At 49.6% G+C, this 17,425-nt stretch overlaps 1 protein-coding gene across 5 annotated transcripts in view; it reads left to right on the top strand.

The window, feature by feature from the left end:
• The window catches only part of Tnk2 (tyrosine kinase non receptor 2), a 40,133-nt gene that overhangs the window by 4,488 nt on the left and 18,220 nt on the right, over positions 1 to 17,425 (top strand). For 3 of the 5 annotated variants that reach the window (XM_038345645.1, XM_038345643.1, XM_038345644.1), the window contains exon 2: positions 17,143 to 17,323. In XM_038345645.1, coding sequence (XP_038201573.1) covers positions 17,161 to 17,323 — 163 coding nt within the window. In that variant the 5' untranslated portion in view covers positions 17,143 to 17,160. Of the gene's footprint in view, positions 1 to 11,114; positions 13,743 to 17,142; positions 17,324 to 17,425 lie in introns of those variants that run through there. The other 2 variants (XM_038345646.1, XM_038345647.1) reach the window with 2 other exon arrangements.

Raw genomic sequence — 17,425 nt, 5'->3', positions numbered from 1 at the left:
AGGTTGGACATCTATATCCCGGAATGGCCTTGAACTTGCTATGTGATTTAGGCTGGTCTTGAACTCTGTGCAGTCCTCTGGCCTCAGCCTCAGCTTCCCTAGTGCTGGGATGACAGGTATGTACCACCACATCTGGATTGTGATCTTCTGTGGAGTCAGGCATAGTGTTTGTGGCATGCTGGTAACCCCAGCACTCAGGAGACAGAAGCAAGAGGACCAGGCCAGCCTGGACTGTGTATGGAGCAATACTCTGTGTCCACAAAGAACTTATACATCTGTTTTCAAAAAGGTGCCTTTTTGTATGACTGTAGAATTCATAGTATACATTTTTTACTTATTATAGTTTCTTTCAAGTGATACTAGTGTAAGAACCTTAAAGGATGCTTTCACGTCTCCCTCTTAGGAAACAATTGTTACAAACTACATGCTACATTGATACACTTACCTTACCTTTTAAACCGTTTAGAATAATAAGCAAGTGCTTTCCTGGTAAGTGTCCAGCACTGTTCCCTTCAGTCTCCGGGTGGTCCTTTCCCCTGGTCTCCGTCAGGGCCTGCCTTTACATGCATGAGAGCAGTGCTCAGCAGATCCTTGAGGGGAACTTTGGCATAGATCTCTGGGACAGTCTCCTTTCTGGCTCTCTGAATTGTAAGCACATGAATCTTCCCTGGGGCCTAAGCTCCAGCTTCTCAACTTAGTTTTATCTCTTGTTTTGATCAGGCTAGATGCCCATTATTTTCTTTCTTTTTATATCTTTATTTTTATGTGCATTTCTGAGTATTTTAGCTACATGTATGTATGTGTACCACGTGTGTGTCTGGTGGTCATCAGAGGTCAGTAGGAAGCATCTGATCCCCTGGAACTGGAATTACAGACAGTTACAAGCTGCCATGTAGATGCTGGGAACCTGATCCAGGTCCTCTGTAAGTGCACTAAGTGCTCTTTACGGCTAAGCCATCTCTCTAGCCCCAGTCCCCTCCTGTAGTGACGAGACGAGCAGGCCTGCTTTTCATCCCGCCCGGATCCCACACAGATAGCTTTACACCCCAAAATAACAACACACAAATTGTATTCTTTTAAACACTGCTTGGCCCATTAGCTCTAGCCTCTTACTGGCTAACTCTCACATCTTGATTAACCCATATTTAATAATCTGTGTAGCACCACGAGGTGGTGCCTTACCGGGAAGATTCTAGCCTGCATCCATCTCGGAGAGGAGAGTAATGGCGATTGCCTCACTTCCCTTCTTCCCAGCATTCTTTTCTGTCTACTCCACCCACCTATGTTCTGACCTATCAGGCCAAGCAGTTTCTTTATTAATTAACCAATGAAACAACAGATAGATAGAAACACTCCTACATCACCCTCCCCTTTACAAAAGGATTTGTCATGTCTTTTTCCCCCTACCTTGAGACAGGACCTTACTATATATCCCTGGTTGGTCTGATATTCATTCTGTAGACCAGGCTGACCTTGAACTCACAGAGATCAACGAGATCCATTTGCTCCTGCCTCCCAAGTGCTGGGATTAAAGGTGGGCATCACCATGCCCAGCTCTTGTCTGTCTGTCTATCTATCTATCTATCTATCTATCTATCTATCTATCTATCTATCTATCTGACACGTTCAGTTATGCAAAGGAAAATGTATGCAACTGCACAAAAAGAATCAAAAGAATCATGTTCTCATATTACTAAACACACAATAGTAGTTAAAGTAGAGAACTGTAGAGTAAACAGGGTTTCTCTGTGTTGCCCTGGCTGTCCTGGAACTCACTCTGTAGACCAGACTGGTTTCAAACTGAGGGATCCACCTGCCTCTGCCTCCTGAGTGCTGGGATTAAAGGTGTGCACCACCATCACCTGGCTGCCTGCGGTCTCACTGTGCTGCAGTTGTTCAGGAGATCCAGCTCATCGTGTGGGTGGGGAAGGCATGGTGGCAGATAGCTCCTTCCATGGCAGCAGGAAGTTACGATCTGACTTGCTCTAGGAAGTCGAGAACACTTGGACTAGAGCTGGAACTGTGAGCGTCCCATCTCCTCTAGCTAGGCCCTGTCTCCTAAGGGTCCCACAGCTCACCAGAACAGCCTCACTATCTGGGAACTGTGTGCTGGAACTCTTGTTATTTCCTGTTCAGAGCATACTCCCTCCCCTTGATGGTTTTGGTAGCACATCCTCTGTAGTGTCCTGAAGAGGAATGCATATGAGCCATCCATTGGGACCACACCGGCCTATACTTGCTTAGTTGGTGGTTACATGACCATAGAGATCTAGGTCGGAAATGTTTCCCTTCCCTGTCTTGAGGGTGTGAAGCTATTGTATTTTAGGCTTCATGGTTTGCACTTAGGTTAGTCACTATCATTGTGATAAATACCTAAGGAAATCAGCTGAAGGGAGAAATACTTTTAGTGATGGTTTCAGTCTGGGCTTGGCTGGCTCCATGGCTTTTTGGCATGGCAAAGCTTCTGACTTGATGGAGGAAGATAGGCAGGAAGGGGCCAATGTCAAAAGCACACCCTCAGTGACCTAATTCCTCTAGCCAGGCCCATCTCTAACTAATGTTCTCAAATTATGGCCCATCAAATGATTAATTCAATGACTAGGTCAGACACCTCATGGTCCTGTGACCTCTCCGTAGCTCCACAAACTGGTGACCAAGCCTTGAACACAGGAGCCTTTCTGGGAACACTTCACATCCAAAGCATAAGAGTGTTTGAAGTTTAGGGTCATTCTGGTCCTTTGTGCAACTTGAAGAGTGGTTGAAATGATACTGCCCCACTAGCTGATCCGTGGCTCCCTGAAGGATGTCTTCCCAAAATACTGCCTCACTAGCTGATCCATGGCTCATTGAAGGATGTCTTCTTCCCAGAATACTGCCCCACTAGCCAATCCGTGGCTCCCTGAAGGATGTCTTCCCAGAATACTGCCTCACTAGCTGATCCATTGCTCATTGAAGGATGTCTTCTTCCCAGAATACTGTCCCACTAGCTGATCCGTGGCTCATTGAAGGATGTCTTCTTCCCAGAAAGCTGTGACTTGCTGAGACTTGGAGGTCTGCGCTTAAAAAAAAAAAAAAAAAAGTGTGTGTTTGTTTTTTAAATTCAGCATAAAATGTGAGACTCTAATAATCAGAACAAATTTCTCTTGCGTGCTATGAGTTCTCCACTAATGTTAATGAGGCTTAACCTTTAGAATTATCCGAATAATGAGAAGGTCTGTAAGTTTATGCTTATTTTCATGATGTGAAGAGTAGTTTAAAAAATGTGCCATGTTGGGGCTGGAGAGATGATGGCTCAGCAATTAAGAGCACTGGCTGCTTTTCTAGAGGACCCAGCTTCAATTCCCAGCACCTGCATGGCAGCTCACGCCTGTCTGAAATTCCAGATCTAGGGGATTTGGCATCTCATACAGATAAGCGTGCAGGCAAAACACTAGTGCACATCTTTTTAAAGTGTGCCATGTCAGCAATGGTTGCAGTATTTGAAAATGGATTGGTTTGGCCAGGACAAATGATTTGGCACAATTATAGGTTTTGTCTAGAGCTGTGGGTATCAACCCAAGTACAGATCCTTTTGAAGAGTCTTCAAGACTACTTGGACCAATTTGATGAGAATCATGGGGGATGAAGCCCAGTGTTGACATTTTTTTTTTTTTTTTTTTTGGTTTTTCGAGACAGGGTTTCTCTGTGGCTTTGGAGCCTGTCCTGGAACTAGCTCTTGTAGACCAGGCTGGTCTCGAACTCACAGAGATCCGCCTGCCTCTGCCTCCTGAGTGCTGGGATTAAAGGCGTGCGCCACCACCGCCCGGCAGTGTTGACATTTTTATAGCACCCAGGTGATTTTAGTGCATAGACAACTCCCTACTCCAGAGCTTAGAGATCCTTGCTTTCACATGGTATTTAATGGACCAGTCGCAATAGCATCTTTCAAGAGCTTGTTAGAAATTAAGACAGCCAAATGGTGGTGGCGGCAGCACATGCCTTTAATGCCAGCACTCAGGAGGCAGAGGCAGGCAGGTTTCTGAGTTGGAGGCCAACCTGGTTTCGGGACAGCCAGGGCTATACAGAGAAACAGTCCTAAAGTGAGGGTTTTTTAAAAAAATATTCTTATGGTTTATTTAACTTTATTTTATGTGCATTGGTGTGAAGGTGTCAGATCCCCTGCAACTGGATCTTCAGACAGTTGTGAGCTGCCATGTGGGTGCTGGGAATTGAACCCAGGTCCTCTGGAAGAGCAGTCAGTACTCTTAACCACTGAGCCATCTCTCCAGCCCTGAGAAACAATCTTGAAAAAAAATTCAATGCAGAAAACTTTTTGATGTCAACCTTGTATCTGTGAAGTTAGGACCTACATTTGTGATGTATGTGTACATCAGATTTAAAAACAGTGACCTGTACTTAGGAATGCCTGCTGTGAGCCTGCCTGCTAGTTGGGAGTGGATCTGTTTACTCTTGTCTGCTTTATTTTTCTTCTTTGTGTGTGTGTGAAAGAGGAGGGGGATTAAAAACAACCTAGTCTTCTACCTCATTGAGACTGTTGTTTTTTGGTGTGATGCCGTGTGTGCTAGTCTCACCAGCCCACAGTAACCAGGGATTCTCCTGTCTCCTCCCACCGTGCCATAGGAACACTGGGAATTTGCTACCTTGATTGGTTTTAAGTGGGTTTTTCGGAGATTCTTTATACAGGTTTAGGTCCCCAGTCCACTGTCTGCTTTCTTATCTGTGGACGTGCTCACGAGGCCATGGCCCATGTGTGGAGGCCAGTGCATAGCTTATTTTCACGAGGCCGTGGCCCATGTGTGGAGGCCAGTGCGTAGCTTAAGTTCTTCCACCATGTGTTGGCTGGGGTCAAGCTGAGGGTTGACCTTAAGGAGGCAGGCATTTACCTTAACAGCTGAGCCATCTCTACACCCCAATTGTTTTTGATACTTTGTTCCCCTGGTTTAAAAACAAAAAGATCTTGTTCTTATTTTGTGGATACACTTTATCAGTTTGAGCATATTATTGGGAATTATCTGTCTGAAATTTTCTTCTGGAGAGTTTTTTTTTTTTCGTTTTTTTTCCTTCTCATTTGCTTTTTTCGTGTATATTTTGTTTTCTCCCAAGCAGAGGCTTTCCTTTGTTATTTGGTATATTTTTGTTGTCTGTTTCTAATCTAGGAAGAAGCTTGTGGGGACTGTGGTGCTGGGTAGCTTGTTGAGGTGGCTCATTGACAGTCTCATGGGGACTTGGGCAGGTTATTTATTGGAAACCCCTAGGTTGCGTGACTTTACATCTTGGCCTGGTTGAAGCCCCGAACTTGTGTTTTGCCAGCCTCTGGCCCCAGGTTTCTGGAGCAGGTAGAGAAGGGAGCTGTCATCTTGACATTAATTACCGTGTGCTCTCCTCTTTGAGATGTGGCTCTCCCTGTTGTTAGTAGTGCCTCTGGGATACTGTGCAGAGACCTAGTATGTTTCTCTATGGAGAGAGAAGCCTCTGCAGGGTGCTGGAGGGTGTTGGGAAGGCAGACGAGGTATCGTTAGCTCTTCCATGGAGGTAAGCAGTTACAACCTTGTCCTTTCAACACATCACCTCTATGTCCTCGCTCATCTCTTTGTATCCACTCCTGATGACTCCTTTCATGCTTTGGACCAGCTGCATCCCTTACCCATCCAGAATCTCAGTTTGCTTGTGATCAATCAGAAGGGATGCCATGGGATTTGAAGTACCCTGACGTTTCTCCTACTCCCAGACTCTCAGGCCTCAAGCCTGCAGTGGCTCCCCTGTTCCAGTGGCTGGGACTTTGGTCTGGAGGGTGTTGGTGGCTCATGTTGCATGGTGAAAGTTGTACAGTGCACCGCTCTGGTGTGTGTGCGCTGTTGTTCCTCTCCTCACCCCACTACAGGGCCCAACAATAGGCCTCTTCAGCCCAGGGCTGCTGCCCAAGGAATGCGGGTGGGCAAAGCGAGAGCCAGAAGTAGACCGGGTGGCCAGCCCTGGAAGAGCCCTGGCAGTGGCTGGCTGCAGTAGTTGACTGCGTTGTCCTCTGGCCACTCTCTTTTCCCTGGAGCCGGTGATGAGTCTTGGTGCCATGAGGGTGCCTGGACAGGACGGAGGGTAAGAGGTCTGGTGTTCAAGCAGTGTGTCATCCGTGGACAGGAAACCTGGACAGTTAGAGGAATTTGTCCTGGGTCACGCGCTGCTAGTGTATTTACAGGAAAATAGCAGAGATCCAGGAGCGTGGCAGGGTTGACATGCTTCTCTTTAGCTGGTGGAGCACAAATCCCATTACTTCATAATCAAGACCAACAGGTGGGGCATTCAGTGCAGGCTGAGGATGCAGATCCCTCTCTTTCTATGAAGTTGGAGGGGTTCACTATGGGAGGGTGGTCTTGTCTGAAGCTTCTGTACCTTACTTTCCCTCCCTCCCAGTCCACCAATAAGGCTGGGATGCCTCATAGATACAGGCTTCCGTCTGGTCGACCCATGTGGCATTCTGAACCCAAATCTGTTGTTGGGGTTTTCTGTCCTGCCCAGTTACACAATCGTTAAGTCCCAAAGAAATCACACAGAGGTCTACATTAACTATAAACTGATTGGCCCATTAGCTCAGGCTTCTTATTAACTCTTATAACTTATATTAGCCCATTATTCTTGTCTATGTTAGCCACATGGCTCAATTCCTTTTTCAGTGAGGCAGTCACATCCTGTTTCATCTGTGGCTGGGCAAGGACTGCGTCCACTTCCCAGAATTCTCCTGTTCTCCTTGAGTCACCTCTACTTCCTGTCTGATTGTCTCGCCTATACTTCCTGCCTGGCTACTGGCCAATCAGCGTTTATTTAAAATATAATTGACAGAATACAGACCATGGTCCCACACCACAAATCTATTTCCCTCAGTCTAGTAGGAAAGCTCTTTTGTGAGGGCTGGTTCAGACTCTTCACTGGCTGAGTTGTCTTGGGGTCTGAAATGGCTATATAGCAACAGTGTAGTTTAGTGGGGCTGGAGCAAAAGTATTGACATGATTGACAGCCCCTCTTTCCGCAAAGGAGTTGTCTTCTCTGGGTTGAAAACAGTGAGGAGGAATAGGGCCTGGTGGTACACACGTTTAATCCCAGCACTTAGAAGGTTGAGACAGGCAGAGTTCCAGGCTAGCCAAGGCTACAGCGTGCAGACGGGAGGGCAGGGAAAGCCAGGGCAGGGAGAGAGCAGGCAATCAGACTTTTCCCTGGTATCTACCAGGCAGCTAGGGGACAGCTGCTCCTGGGGAAAGAGGCCACCTTTCTCCATTGTCTGTCACAAGGCCAAAGTTCTTTTTAGCTCTCTTGCTAGGTTCTGGCCATTTTGCCAGGTACTAACCACATTAGAAGCCTGTGCATATCTCCATAGAATTATATACTAACCCAAGAATTACACAAATAATAACTCTTTAAGGACTGGAATGTGATGAATAATACTTTTTTATGTGCATGGTGTTTTGCCTGACGTGTTTATGCACAGTGCATTACAGGAGTGCAGTGCCCACAGTGACCAGAAGAGGGCATCAGATCCCCTGGAACTGGAGTTACAGGCAGTTGTGAGCACCATGTAGGTGCTGGGAATTGAACAATGGTCCTTTGGAAGAGCAGCCAGTACATTTAAGCACCAAGCCATCCATCTATCCAGCCCCATGGTGGATAATTTTTAAAAATATTTTTGGTTCTTTTTTAAAAAAAAATATTATGTATACAGTGTTCTGTCTGCATGTATGCCTGCAGGCCAGAAGAGGGCACCAGATCTCATTACAGGTGGTGGTGAGTAACCATGTGGTTCCTGGAATTGAACTCAGGACCTCTGGAAGAGTAGTCAGCGCTCTTAACCGCTGAGCCATCTCTCCAGCCCTATTTTTGGCTCTTCTACATGTTTTTGTTCTCTTATTTATATGCATTCCTTCAGCAAAACAACAGGGGGGCTTGGCAGAAGCAGCCATTTGGGGATAGAAAATGGAGACTTAGAGAAATGATGGCATTTGATTAGGGTCTTAAAGATAATATAGGAGTTCATCTTAAAGTTCACAGAGGAGAGCTTTGCAATGGGTGCCCTCTTTGGTATAGGTGGGAGGAGGGCCGAGAAGGTTAAAGTAGTGTGTGATTGGGTGGTGGCCTGGGGGAAGGAGCCATGGCTGCTGCTGGAGGTGTGGTTTCTGGGCTGGGGTGGTTGGTGCTGTTTGCCATTAGGATGCTGGGCGGATGCTGGAATAGCTGCTGTCAGGAGTAGCAGTAGGCTTGCCCAGCAGGAGTTAGGGGAGGAGCGCTCTGCCGGGACGTGCAGATTGTGGCGCCAGTGCAGAGTCCTGCTGGAGCCCCTGTGTGCATTCTGACATAGGAGTTGAGAGCTGCAGGGGCTTCCAAGTGAAGACAGTGCCAGTGGCCGTAGGACCTAGGAATGGGGACGCGAGGAAGCAGCCTCCGGAGAATTAACTGTTCTTAGAAAAGAAGGAAGGGTGAGGTCTGAAGTCTTTAGAAGTAACAGTTAAGGAGAATAATAGTAACTGGTAGGGAGGGAGAGCCGTTTTCCTCTGGGGTGTGACCACTGGTAGGCTGTCCACGCTCCTGTGGGTGGCCTCAGTCCCGTGAGCATATGGGCGGCACTAATTGGGTTCAGTGGGTTATAAAAAACATAAAGCAACAGAAATAAAAGAAATACAACAACCAGCTCAGAGAATGAATGGTGCTCAGAGAGGACGTAGTAGTTATAAAGACAGTCTGTCTTAAGAGGCAGGGCCGCTGTTTGCAGTCTAATACTGTGTGTGCTTTAAAATACTCCCTAATTATCCTCTAGATGTTATTTCATTAGTTAGATTTTAAGTAAAATACTTTTTGAAAATGTAAGGAAGACAAGCTGGGCAGTGCTGGCTCACACCTTTAATGCCAGTCTTCAGGAGACAGAGACAGGCAGAGCTCTAAGGTCCAGGACAGCCAGGGCTACCCAGAGAAACCCTGTTCCTGTCCCTGTTGGGAGTTGGGGCGGGGGGAGATGAGGTTTTAGGCTAGCCTTGGTCTGTGGGCCCAATATCCGTAGAGAAAATAGCTCAGCCTGGCCCAAGCACAGGACCTCAGTCAGCTCCTTAGGAGTGAGTGGGCCCCTTGTCCTGGAAATGGAGAGGGTGTGGACAGCCATGGTGTGTGTCTGAATCACTCCCTTCTCTTCCTTGGCCTCTGGCCAGCTGCCTCCTCAGACCAGTGATGTATGCCACGCTGACCTGAAGGTGTGGGGTTGCCTGGTACAGTCCCCCCTGGGATGAGGTCTTGAGGGGAACCAGTCTGGCCTTGTTCCAGAAGCCTGGGCCCCGTATACATAGAGGTGAGTTGAGCAGATCTGACTTGGCGGAGTTCGTATGGGCGGCAGGAGAATTCTGTGGCTGTGGCTAGGGGAGGAGCTGTGGGCCTCCATTTCTTTCCCAATGTTATTCATCCTATGTTTACCAGAGAGGAAGAGGGGGCGAGGGACAGCTTGGTTTTGGGTTGGCATATAGTCCCAAGAATAAGGTAGACTATTTTTGGAAAAAAAAAAAAAAACAAAACAAAATCCTGTTGGCAGGAAGTTGCTTGTCACGTCCACTTCGCAGTGTGAATTTGTGGTTTCCCTGGAGCTGTCAGAGAGGCCAGGAAGGTGGGCTGGCTCTGTTTGGTTGTATGGTGTGGAGAACTGAAGGAGAGTCAGGCCCAGTGAGGGTGTCTGTGTGGACTGGATTCCCGGATGTCACGGTAGCATGGCTTCTGTGGATTTCGTGACAGCACAGAGTTGGGAGATGTGATGGAGAACGCAGGGATGAGGGATGGTTTTGAATCATTCAGCCCACCCGGGCCAAAGGGGATGGGCAAGGTGTATTCAGCCTTGCTTTCTCTTCATCCTGCTCACTCTGGGCTCTTGTAAGTGTACCCAAGATTAGTTTCTGCCATCGCTGTGGTAAGATACCAAGGAGTGTCCACGTAGGCTAGAACCTGCCTGGCAGAGTCCTCTCCCTGCCATAGCTGCTCCAAGATGGGCTGTGTGGGGAGGAAGTGAAGCCTGCTGGGAGCTCACAAAATGCCCTCCTAGGCTTTCTTTTGCCTTGGGGCTGATTGCAGGAGTATCTAAACATTTTTCTCTGCCTCCAGTCCCAGGAGGGAGGAGAGTGCCCTGAGCTCAGCTGAGCTCTAAATACCTGCTTGGAAGGAGTCAGGATGCCTCAGATGCCATAGGAATGAGGGTGTGTGTGTGTGTGTGTGTGTGTGTGCGCTTGTGCTTTTCCCAGCACGTGTTGGAGCCACTTCTCTAGGAGTCTGGGCTCCTCAACTCTGAAGTCGCAAGCGTCTGGCCCCAGTGTTGTCTGAGAGGAAGGAGAGGTCGAGATCTGGAGAGCTAAGGGCAATAAGATGCCCTGGGTTTGGGGCAGAAGGTCTGGGTCTGTCAGTCTGCCCATGGGGAGTGGGGGATGGATGGAGGGACAGCGATGTGACTTCCATGACTGGGTGAGGAGTGGGTTAGGGAGCTTAGAACTTGTGTGTTCTCAGCAGGTGGGTACCGAGCATTCTTGGAGTGGAGTAGACTTGGGCGTTGACGGGGTTGGAAGAAGATATTTTAGTCCCCAAGATTGCTGGGAGGGGCTCGGTGAAGTAGGACACAGGCTTCTGTGGCTTCTTAGGTGACCCCGGTATTATTGAGTATCAGGGTGTTTGGATCCCTGAGGTACTAATTGGTGACTCCGGAGCTTGAATTCCTGGAGGCTCCTGAAGTTCAGAGGAGCGGTGGCTCTGAAGTCAGAGAGGGTGGAGCCTCCGCTCTGGTTTCCTAAGGGTCGCGGCTGCCACTGCTTGCTGGTTAGTTGCACAGGGGCAACGCTACATAGAGACACAGAGACGAATAGAAACTGGGAAGGAGGCTGTGGGGACGGGGTGCCCACAGGCAGGGCCCAACCGGAGCAGAGGCTGTGATAACCTGGTTGGGGACCTGAGCCCTTGGAATTCATGCAGGTGCCGGGATTGGAGCCTTTCTAGCCGAGGCGCTTTAGCAGCCCCTCCCCTCCTGAAGGATGCTCGAGGCCCGCCCCCGCCCCCCTGGACGCAGGGGAGTGACGCTGCGGGTGCTGCTGCTGCTGCTGCTGCTGCTGCTGGTGCCGCTGAAGGGGCGGGGGCTGCGGGTAGCTCCGCTTCCCTCTGCCCCAACGGTGGGACTTTGGGTACAATGGGGGAGAGATCTGCTTACCAGCGCCTGGCTGGGAGCGAGGAGGGACAGCAGGTAATGGGGATAGCGAGAAACCTGAAAGTCAGGCCTCATCTGCTGATGCTCTGTGGGCCCAGCTCTGCTCTCTGCAGCGGAGCTTCGTAAGAGTCCAGGGTGCCTGTGCTCACTATTCCCCCGTCCTACCCTTCCCAGAGCCGTACGTAGGGCTAGGAGGCTGGGTGTAGAGCGGTGTGTGTGTGTATTTGTGTGTGTGGCTGATAAGTCTGAGGTGATGGTGGTGGTGAATTGATGTTGGTAACTGACTCAGTGTGGATCCCTAGGGGCACAAATAAGCTACCCTTTGGGCTTTCTGCATTGCCGGTTAGGAGCCTAGGAAACACATCTAGTATACAGGTACACTCTTTTATAAGAGGAAGCTGTGTTTTGGGCGTTCCCATTTATTGAGTTGAGTATGTGTATCAATCCAAATATCCTGTGTGCTTTGGAAAATGGCACGGGTCCTCTTCCCCTTGGAGATCAAGCACTTTTTTTCCTAGCCAGGAGAGGGCAGCAGCTGGCAGGAAAAGGGGAATTTGCCTGGGAGTTGAGAGGCAGAAAGGTCAAGTCTGTTTTCCCAGGCAAGGAAGAGGTCCAGGAACTGATCTGGCTTCTGACCCCACGATATACGTCTGTTGCTCTCTTCAAGTCTCCCATAGCTGGATTTTGGGTAAGCTGCCAGGTGTTCTTACGCAGACACCCGAGGGAACGATCAGGCATGGTTTTCTGGTGGATTTGGGGCATTCCTTTTTGGGGTGGCTGGAGTTTTTATGCTGACCACTCTAATCAGCCTCAGCTTAGCAGTAGAGGAAAAAAAAAACCTGTTTAATTTACTGACAGACGCAGGTCAGCTTCAGGTGGTATCTTATGGAGAAGGATAGTCTGTAGCCTGCTGCAGTCTGAGGGTGTGGTCAGCCAACCTGTGCAGAAAGGCCGTGCCCACGTATCCTCGGCCTGACCTTGCCTTGCACATTTGACCTCAGTGGTCACACTGATTGATTGTTTGCTAAGCCTGAAGAGAGGCTGTATTTGGCAGTCCATACTCTTTGTATGACTGATGGCAATGGGGAAGGGCTGTTGCTGGGGATACCCCTCATCAGAATAGAAAATGGCTGTCCTTCTAGCTATGAGTCCAAACACTGGAAGAGATCCTGGAAAGAGTCTGCTGGGATGCTGACTCCCCAAAACTCCCCCATGAGCCAGCTGTGGCTCCCTGAGCTGGCAGCCAGCTGGATATAGACAAGAGAGCAGTGTACAAGAAACAGGGGCTCCTTACACTGGGGGGTGTGCTGGGATCTGGGGAGCAGAAGAGGACTTCCTGCAGCTGTCAGGTGTATCTGGGAGCTGCAGTGAGGGGGGTGTAGAGCAGCTGGCATCCTTGAGGGGCAGAGGAACCATTTGTCAGCTGTAGGAATATGGGGGGCCCACGGGGGCTTGGTGGAGTGCCTCCTGAAGCTGAGGCTGTTATGTGTGTGTGGTGCTGTACGAGATGCTATCCTGCAGCCTGAGCTGCAGCTTTGAGGTGGGAGCATCCCGGCAGAGGGCTTGGACGTGTTTGTTTATTTGGAGGGCGTCTTGGGTCTTTGCCAGATAATCTGGGGAATAGGCACCCTGGTTGTTGTGGGCAGTACACAAGGCAATCCCAGGGGAGGGGTGGAGATTCTCACCGCCCCCCTTGGCTGGACTGTCCCACTCTGGCAGGCTGCCAGCCTCCTATTTCCGTCGGGCACCAGGGTAACAGGGCCACATTAGGGTCTGAGCCAGGAGACACCCAGCCAAGGTTGGGACGTGTGTGGGGGAGGGTCTTTGAAGGATCTGTCTGCAGGATCCAGGAAAGACTCAGAATCCAAGCCCCCAATTCAGGCTGCAGGCTAAGTCCCCATAGACCCAGGGGCTTGTAACCCCTTTTTATATGTGCTGTTTGGTTCACGGCCCCCACACTGAAATCCCAGGGGTTGTCGGCCACCGTGAGGGCTGCAGTGGAGGCTAGAGACAGGGAGCCTTGTGTATAGGGAGTCAGTGGGGCCGGTGCTAGGAGGAAGAGTGCCCCCCCATTCCTGCTGTCCTCTTGGCAGTGATTCAAAAAGGTCTTTTTTCAGCCAGTGTCAGAGCCGCTCAGCTGGGGAGGGAGCGAGGGAAGGAGGACAGGCGGGCAAGCAGGCAGTGGGGGGAAGCCCAGGGGTAGGACTAGAGCTGTGAGCACTGCCCCTGAGAGGAGACAGGAGAGGACCCAGCCTGCGGCCAGCTGTGGAGTAAAGCCGCCACTCTGTTCTTCCCCGTTCCCTACTTCTGGTGGGACTTGGAGGATTTCTAGGACAGGTTTCCCACCCCCTGGCCAGTTTCCTTGCTGGGCAGAGCATAAAACTCGGAAGCTGTGGCCCTTGCCTGCCCTCTTTAGATCTAGGCCATAGCTCCTTTGACTTCTTAGGGGCTTCAGTTTGTGGAGATGCCGGCAGCCCGTCGGTTCCCTGGCCTTGAGCTCTCCTTTCCTCTCCTGGCCAGACTGCGGCGACGTCTGTACACAGTGAGTGGTGGTGTGGGGGGGCTGGGGGTGGGAAGCACACTGGCTGTGGACATGGTTAGCCCCTCGGTAGCAGCACTTTACAGAGGGGCAGGTAGGCATGACTGAGGGGCACCTTCCTGAGGCTCATGGGGTGTAAGCTGGAGTGTCTTCCTTCCTAGCTGCCACATTCGTGCTTGGGCGCCTGTGTGCACGCCTACGTGTATGAGTGTGTGGTCAGTCTAGTGTGTGCTTACATGCAGGCCATGTGGCTGCATGTGCCGTACACAGGTAGTGTAGATTTCCTACCATGTTGTGGGCCAGACTGTCTGAGCTGGGAGTCACTGCTCTAGTGCCCTGTGCGTCACAGACAAAGGAACTTGGGCTGGAGGGAGTCTTAGGGGCTGTCACTCTGGGCTTGGCAGTAGCAACGGGACTAGACCCCTACCTGACTCCTCTCTTCGCCAGGATGTCTTCTAGGCTTCATATCTCTCCCTCATGGGTGCCCTGTCCCTGGGTTGGGGACTGGAGAGGGGAGTGTCCAGCTGAGCAGGGAGGTGTGTTGGCTAGTCTGTGAAGGAAGGGGGACAAGCTGAGCTGGGCTTTCTAAGTAGCTTCAGCAGGGCCTCTGGGTTTCACTGAGCCCTCCCTGACTGTTGAGGGGGTGATTTTGAGCTATGACCTGGAGTCTAGAGACGGGAGTGGGGAGTTTGGAGTCCTACTGCTTGAGGGTGTGGGAGGAGAGGAAGACCCGTGGCTGCTTCCCCTGATGGGACCAGTCGCCCTCATCTTGAAGCCCTGCCACATAGCTAATGGGGCCACTTCGCTCCAGGCCCAAGGCCCAATGGTGGAGCTGGTGCAGTGATTTTTCACCCTGCACCTTGGGCTTTACTCTGGAAAGCAGTGGCACGCATCTGCTTAACCCCCACACACTGTTTGCAAACAGTTCATTTTGTAGAGGACGAATGAGTCAGTACAACTAAACGTTTAGAACTGACGAAGAAACTGTAGTATTATCAAGTTTTTCTCTTATTATTTTATGTTCTATGTTTATGTTTTATTTTATGTTTCTCTTATTATTTTATTGCCTGCATGTATGTCTATGCATCATGTGCGTACAGTGCCTGAGGAGGCCAGAAAAGGGAGTCAGAGAACCTGAAACAGGAGTTACAGATGATTTTGAGCTGCCATGTAGATGCTGGAATTGAACCCTGGTCCTCTGGAAGAACAGTGTGTGTTCTTAACCACTTAGCCATCTTTCTAGCCCCATTAACTATGGTTTTGAAGTATTAATATATTACTTTTTGCTTCCTTTCACAAATACAATTAATAGGAACGTTACATATTAAGTATATGTAGAGTCAATAGACATGGTGCCAACTATAATATGTGGAGAAATAAGAGGAAAATAGTTTGTAACCATTGATGTATTCTGTCATGCACTAGCTGTATTGGGAGGGACCAAAGAGGCTCAAGCCCCAAGAGTGTCACTGGGAGGAGTTTTGCGATAATAGGGTATATTCTTCCCTAATTTTTTTTATCTGATAGTGGACTTTTGCTATATTCCAAAATAGTAGCGATTTCTTCAGTTTACACAGTAAACGGTTCACACAGTTCAGGAAAAGCAGGCTACAGTAAAACTACAAAAGCTTTTTCTTGTTTAATGTACAATAGAATCTAAGTCTAGGTTTGGATCATTCTAATGGTTTTCACCTGCATGAACTAAGTTGCATGGAACTCGTGTGTTCACGTCTGTCCTGTGCATTGCAGAATAACTCATGTTCTTAACCCTTACTACCCGCTAAATGTCACCCCCCCACACACACTATGACAGACAAAAATATCTTCTATCTGGAGGGTTGTACAGCCCTTAGAGAACCATCCAAATAAAGGGTTACAGCTTAAAGTTTGAAAACCACCCACCAGCCCAGTCTCCTTGGTGGAAGAGCCAGGGTTTTTTTTTTTTTTTTTTTTTTTTTTTTTTTTTTTTTTGGTTTTTCGAGACAGGGTTTCTCTGTGGCTTTGGAGCCTGTCCTGGAACTAGCTCTTGTAGACCAGGCTGGTCTTGAACTCACAGAGATCCGCCTGCCTCTGCCTCCCGAGTGCTGGGATTAAAGGCGCGCGCCACCACCGCCCGGCTTCAGGGTTTAAACCAAGGGCTTGTCCTTCCCATCCATGTCTCTTTGTGGAGCCCTGAGGTGCAGGGAAAATCTGAGCTGCAGCTCCTAGCACTGTGTTGGCAGGACCACTGGGAACTGTGGGGGCAGGAGGCTCAGGCTGGGCGGCCCATTCCTCTTATTGCATCTGTATTGAGAGTGCACTATGTTCAGGAGCAGGTCACCTGGCCCCTCATAGACAGCTGGCCTTTTCACCTCACCTGTCTTCTTCCTCGGGAACTGAGGTGAGGCCAGAGTCTGGTCTGCGAAAGTGCTTATTGTCCGGTGTGTCTACTCAAACAGGGATGGGTTTGACTTATTAGCTTTGAAGGTGGTCTTGGCCTTTTCCTCTGGACCTTGGACCTTGGACAGGTCTCTCAGCATTGGCTGGTTGTAGCCTGCAGGTGCGTTTTGTTTTGCCAGTACGTATAGACTGTGTGTGCACTCACACATATTTCAAAGTTGAGACAGATAAAATGTTAAGTGAAAAAGGAGAAACAGCAGTAGGGTAATGTGTGACTTAAAAGGACACTTGGAAGACATTGGCAGCTGGCTTTGTGAACTGGGAGCTAGGTGGCTGCACAGGAGGAGAGAGCATGAGGTTCCCTGTGCCTTTTGAGTACTTACCATGTGCATGCGTTGCCATTCCAAAGATAGTTTTGAAGGTAAGATTTCATACAAATTGAGACATCTGGTATTGTAAAACTGACAACTTTTGATTAAAGTACTGGGCCTTAGTCTCTCGTGGCAGCTGTTTAGGGAAGCGAGTTCCTGTTTACTGGGGTGTCTGACCCTCCCTGGTCCACACCTCCTACTCTTCATCTTCATCTTATGGCGCTTTAGGCACCTGGGTGTTGCCCGTGGGTCAGTGGGAAAGGCCTGGTGGTGTCAGGCAGTAAGAACTGGACAGCGATCTTCTGTGGGGTCTGTCTGATGAGGGGTCCCCTGGATGGATCTCACAGGGCAGCTGTACCCCACCCTGACTTTTAAATGAGATTGTAGGAGTAAGATGACTTAGTCTGTGCTGCCTGTGATTCCCTGAGGTCCCTGAGTGCAGTTGATCTCAGTTCACTCAGACAGAGAGCACAGATTTGGGAGTAAGACTTGATTCCTGACTGTTCTGGTCTGGGACTCATCTCCGCTGTTTGGGGGAACGAGAAAGTGCTTTGGGTTCTATAGAATGTGGGTGAGCCAAGGGCATTGATGGACGGGTCTCTTGCCCCTTGCTTACATGCCCTGGCCCCTCAGCTATGCTTCCTTTTCCGCAGAGGCTGGGGAGCAGCAGCATGCAGCCGGAGGAGGGGACGGGCTGGCTGCTGGAGCTGCTGTCCGAGGTGCAGCTGCAGCAGTATTTCCTGAGGCTTCGCGATGATCTCAACGTTACCCGTCTGTCCCACTTTGAGTATGTCAAGAACGAGGACCTGGAAAAGATTGGCATGGGCCGGCCTGGTAGGTAGTAGCCCATGGGCCTTGCTTGATCCTCTTGACAATTGACTTGGTACCTTAGTATGGCCTAGGACACAGAAGAATCTCTTTGTCATGGCAGCTGAG

This window comes from Arvicola amphibius, chromosome 10 (assembly GCF_903992535.2).
Source record: "Arvicola amphibius chromosome 10, mArvAmp1.2, whole genome shotgun sequence".
NCBI classification, from domain to species: Eukaryota; Metazoa; Chordata; class Mammalia; order Rodentia; family Cricetidae; genus Arvicola; species Arvicola amphibius.
Note: the sequence above shows the minus strand (reverse complement) of the source record. Positions and strands in the feature narration are given on the sequence as shown.